Consider the following 5,000-nt stretch of genomic DNA (forward strand, 5'->3'; position numbering starts at 1 on the left):
CTAAAAATAACTGATTTTTTTTAAATATGTTTTCATTATTTATTTAATACCTACCTGTCTCCCTTTAGTGTTAAACTCTTTCCCTCTTTCAATCGTGTTAAAATGATATTTTGCACTTTTTAAATCATTTAAACTTTAAATCAGAACTTTGAAGATTTGATTGACACATTTTGAACTGATCAAGGTTTTTATAAAAAACATATCATCGGGTTCAATCAGGGATCAAAGTCTTTCCTCGACAATCTCAGGTCTCGTCCACACGTAGGCAGGTATTTTTAAAACCTCTTTTAATGAAATAAGACACACTGATGTCTCTAAAACATCTTCGTCTTCATAAAAACGCACAAACGCTGTCACGGCTCTCATGAACACGCCAAGTGAACAGTGTTGTCCTGGACATGTGAAAATGTTCTTTCAAAGTTGTTCCACCAACCCGAAGTCAGACCGGGTCTCGTCCAAGCAGTAACCTCCAGTGTTGAAACATGAAGCTGATGCTGAAGTGTAAAACCCTGCAGTTCCTGGAGTGTCCACTAGAGGCTGGCTGCAGAAGCACAGGAAGTCACATACACACCCATTCTAAAAAGCCTGTTTTTACAGCAGAGATGAACATGTTTACAGCCTGGTTCAAAAAACCAAATAGGTGTGATTAGCTCATGTCTGGATGGACACACACTGTACGGGGGGTGAATGTTTTGATGACTCATCAGTTTTGATTTGATGAAGGATAAGAGTTATTCACAATAAGGCGTGTAGCTGACCTGATTGACAGGTGGGCGCAGTGTAACGGTTTGTCAGGAGGTTTAAAACCATGGAGACCGCCATCGATGGGACTCCAGCGCCCCCTGCAGGAACAGACGGGGAACGCCACTCAGGCTTTATCCATTAATATTTATTCCAGTTAGCATCGTTAGCACCAGCGCTAGTTTGGTTTACGTCTGCCATCGCACTAATCTCATGTAAACTAAATTGACAGCGTCGCACGATGACGTCAAACACAGAAACACCTAAAACGCAGTTTCAGCACAAATGGCCAAAATGCAAAATTAGGTTTTTTTTTAATACCCGTCTACGTGTGGACTAGGCCTCAACCAATCAGCTGCTCGTTAGCCGTTAGCTCAATCAGCTCGTTGTTAGCCTCTGTAGCACTGTGGGTGATATACCATGCTAGGCTAGTTGTTAGGTCAGCTCTTATTAGTTAGCTGAGCTGTTGCACTGGAACAATGGATTGTGGGTAGGTGTAGTAAGCGTAGTGTAGCATTGGTGGAAGCCCCGCCCCTTCTGATCAATTGACTGCCAGAAATCAAGGGCGGGACTTCTGACGGGTCAAAGGGTGATGACACCCATGTTTAATGTAAAGGTTAGTTTTTTTTCTGCACAGGTCGGAGGTCTGTTTAAGCCCCGCCCACATGTCAGTAACCATGACAACCTGTGACGCAGACTAACCTCCCTGCTGAATGCTGATCCAACTCATGACTGATGACATCATCAACTGTTCTGGTTACCTTAGTGACCGCTGCATTTCTTTTTTGTGTTTCCATTTGATTGATGTATGATTGACAGCTGATGTTTTGATTGACAGCTGATGTTTTGACTGACAGCTGATGTTTTGATTGACAGCTGATGTTCTGACTGACAGCTGATGTTTTGACTGACAGCTGATATTTTGATTGACAGCTGATATTTTGACTGACAGCTGTTGTTTTGATTGACAGCTGATGTTTTGACTGACAGCTGATGTTCTGACTGACAGCTGATTTTTTTGATTGACAGCTGATATTTTGACTGACAGCTGATGTTTTGACTGACAGCTGATGTTCTGACTGACAGCTGATTTTTTTGATTGACAGCTGATGTTTTGACTGACAGCTGATTTTTTTGATTGACAGCTGATGTTTTGATTGACAGCTGATGTTTTGATTGACAGCTGTTGTTTTGATTGACAGCTGTTGTCGTTACTTTGTTGCTCTAAAAAAGGTTTGTTTCTGGAAAATCACTTAAAAAAAATATTTTCCTTTTTCCTGATTGGTTCGAAGACAGACGGCAGGCTTGTCCAATCAGAGGGCCTATGCAGCCCCCATGCCCATATATGGTGATGCAAATTTGTGTGACTTCATATACTGAATTTTAAGTCACCTGGGGGCGGAGCCGTATGTATGACATCACACAGCAGGAAACGCTTATTGATCTCTGTCATTGTTTATGTCAAAATAAAAGCTCAACATGTGTGTTGTGGTTGGTCAGTCAGGTGTGTGTCAGGTGGTCAGAAACAGGGGTGCACTTCCTGTTATGTCCACTGAGTGGCGCTGTCACAAAAAATGTCACATTAGCCTTTTTTAATAAAGAATCTTATTCTGAAATGTTTCTCTTTTATCTCTTCAAAATAAAACTGCTTACCCCTGTTATAAGTTGTTGAAAATAAAACATTAAAGTCTTTATCTCAGACAAAATGAGTTAAAAGTTTGATTAAAGTATAAATAACCTAAAACAGAAACACTTTGATCCAGTACAGGTACCTCCTATTTGATTTATATTATTATTATATTATAAATGTATTTAAAATCTAGTCACAGCTGTTAACCATCACCTCTCTTTAAGAGAAGACCCTAACCCAAAACACAAAGATCCCACTCAAAACATTCAGTTTAAAGTAATATTATTATTCCTTTTTATTTTTGTTTAAAGTAGTAAGAAAACTGTAGGATAACTTCAGATCCAGGGGGAGAGGGTAATGCAACATTCTAGATACCAAACACTGAAGAAGAAGCAACAGCAGAAGAAGAAGAAGAAGCAACAGCAGAAGAAGAAGAAGAAGAAGAAGCAACAGCAGAAGAAGAAGAAGCAGTTAAAGAAGCAGCAGAAGAAGAATTCAAAACTATTAATGATTGTTATAAATGTCATGTTTATGTTTGAGTTATCAGCTGTTCGCTTTCTCTTGAAACGCAATACACTACTTTTTTTATTTATTTAATTTGATTTTCAGTTGTTTATTTATTTGTTAATTGAATTATTTATTTATTTGTGTTTTTTGTATCTACGGGTTGTCCTTCACCTGGAATTCTATTTTCAGGTATGTAGTTTGTGATGTTACGCCGATAATGTACAAAAAAATAAATACATTTTAAAAAAAAAAGAAGACGATTGTCCCTTCTCCCATCCCGTACACACTGCTTCCGCACATGCGCACTGGCAGCCGAGAACTGATGCGAGACGCTGCGGAGCCGCATGAGGAGGAAAGAGTCGAAGATAAAGAAGTGAATAAATAAAGGAATAAAGGATTAGGAGCGAGGAGAGGGAGACAGACAGAGGAGGAATGAATCAGCTGGAGCGGTAAGACTCTTTTTTTAACCGGTAAATAACCGGTAAATAACCGGTAAATAACCGGTAAATAACCGGAACGAAGCCGGAGCAGACGGCTAACAGCTAGCATCATCTCTGTTATAAATATCAGTTACATTTAAATGTATTAGATTAAATTAGGAAACTAAAACTTAAAACCCTTCTTTATAAAATATACTTTAGTTTGGTTTGAGTAGAAAGATACTGGTTTCACTTTTTCTGACTCTGCGGGAGGATTAGATCAGGAACAGGAACTACGTCATCATAAGATATTCAAAACACCGAGACTAGTCTTTGTTATTAAATACCCCGGATGTTGATGTTTTTAAAATATCAAAATAAATATTGTGATAATTATTTTAATAGTTTAGTTTGACCGCAGAGTGACCACAGAGTGACCACAGGGTGACCGCAGGGTGACCACACGGTGACCACACGGTGACCACAGGGTGACCACAGAGTGACCACACGGTGACCACAGGGTGACCACAGGGTGACCACAGGGTGACCACACGGTGACCACAGGGTGACCACAGGGTGACCACACGGTGACCACACGGTGACCACAGGGTGACCACAGGGTGACCACAGGGTGACCACACGGTGACCACACGGTGACCACAGGGTGACCACAGGGTGACCACAGAGTGACCACAGGGTGACCACACGGTGACCACAGAGTGACCACAGAGTGACCACAGGGTGACCACACGGTGACCACAGGGTGACCACAGGGTGACCACACGGTGACCACAGGGTGACCACAGGGTGACCACACGGTGACCACAGAGTGACCACACGGTGACCACAGAGTGACCACAGGGTGACCACAGAGTGACCACAGAGTGACCACAGGGTGACCACAGAGTGACCACACGGTGACCACAGAGTGACCACAGAGTGACCACACGGTGACCACAGAGTGACCACACGGTGACCACAGAGTGATCACAGAGTGACCGCACGGTGACCGCAGGGTGACCACACGGTGACCACAGAGTGACCACAGAGTGACCACACGGTGACCACAGAGTGACCACAGAGTGACCACAGGGTGACCACAGAGTGACCACAGAGTGACCACAGAGTGACCGCACGGTGACCACAGAGTGACCACAGAGTGACCACACGGTGACCACAGAGTGACCACAGAGTGACCACACGGTGACCACAGGGTGACCACAGAGTGACCACAGAGTGACCACAGAGTGACCGCACGGTGACCACAGAGTGACCACAGAGTGACCACACGGTGACCACAGAGTGACCACAGAGTGACCACACGGTGACCACAGGGTGACCACAGAGTGACCACAGAGTGACCACACGGTGACCACAGAGTGACCACAGAGTGACCGCACGGTGACCACAGAGTGACCACACGGTGACCACAGAGTGACCACAGAGTGACCGCACGGTGACCACAGAGTGACCGCACGGTGACCGCAGGGTGACCACAGGGTGACCACACGGTGACCACAGAGTGACCACAGGGTGACCACACGGTGACCACAGGGTGACCACAGGGTGACCACACGGTGACCACAGGGTGACCACAGGGTGACCACAGAGTGACCACAGGGTGACCACACGGTGACCACAGAGTGACCACAGAGTGACCACAGGGTGACCACACGGTGACCACAGAGTGACCACAGGGTGAC

General features: G+C 44.4%; 2 protein-coding genes across 2 annotated transcripts in view; both read left to right on the top strand.

Moving 5' to 3' along the window:
* Positions 1 to 2,357, top strand: part of zgc:158659 (phosphatidylinositol 4,5-bisphosphate 3-kinase catalytic subunit alpha isoform) — a 23,347-nt gene extending 20,990 nt beyond the window's left edge. Inside the window, exon 28 of the mRNA XM_020658471.3 lies at positions 1 to 2,357. This exon is cut by the window's left edge and continues 877 nt beyond it. The gene's annotated coding sequence lies outside the window, so the exon portion shown is untranslated.
* An 810-nt stretch (positions 2,358 to 3,167) lies between these two features.
* eif4e2rs1 (eukaryotic translation initiation factor 4E family member 2 related sequence 1) overlaps positions 3,168 to 5,000 on the top strand; it is a 7,546-nt gene continuing 5,713 nt past the window's right edge. The window contains exon 1 of the mRNA XM_020658469.2: positions 3,168 to 3,327. Coding sequence (XP_020514125.1) covers positions 3,311 to 3,327 — 17 coding nt within the window. The 5' untranslated portion in view covers positions 3,168 to 3,310. The remainder of the gene's footprint in view (positions 3,328 to 5,000) is intronic.

The sequence above is a fragment of the Labrus bergylta genome, chromosome 22, assembly GCF_963930695.1.
Source record: "Labrus bergylta chromosome 22, fLabBer1.1, whole genome shotgun sequence".
Taxonomy (NCBI): domain Eukaryota; kingdom Metazoa; phylum Chordata; class Actinopteri; order Labriformes; family Labridae; genus Labrus; species Labrus bergylta.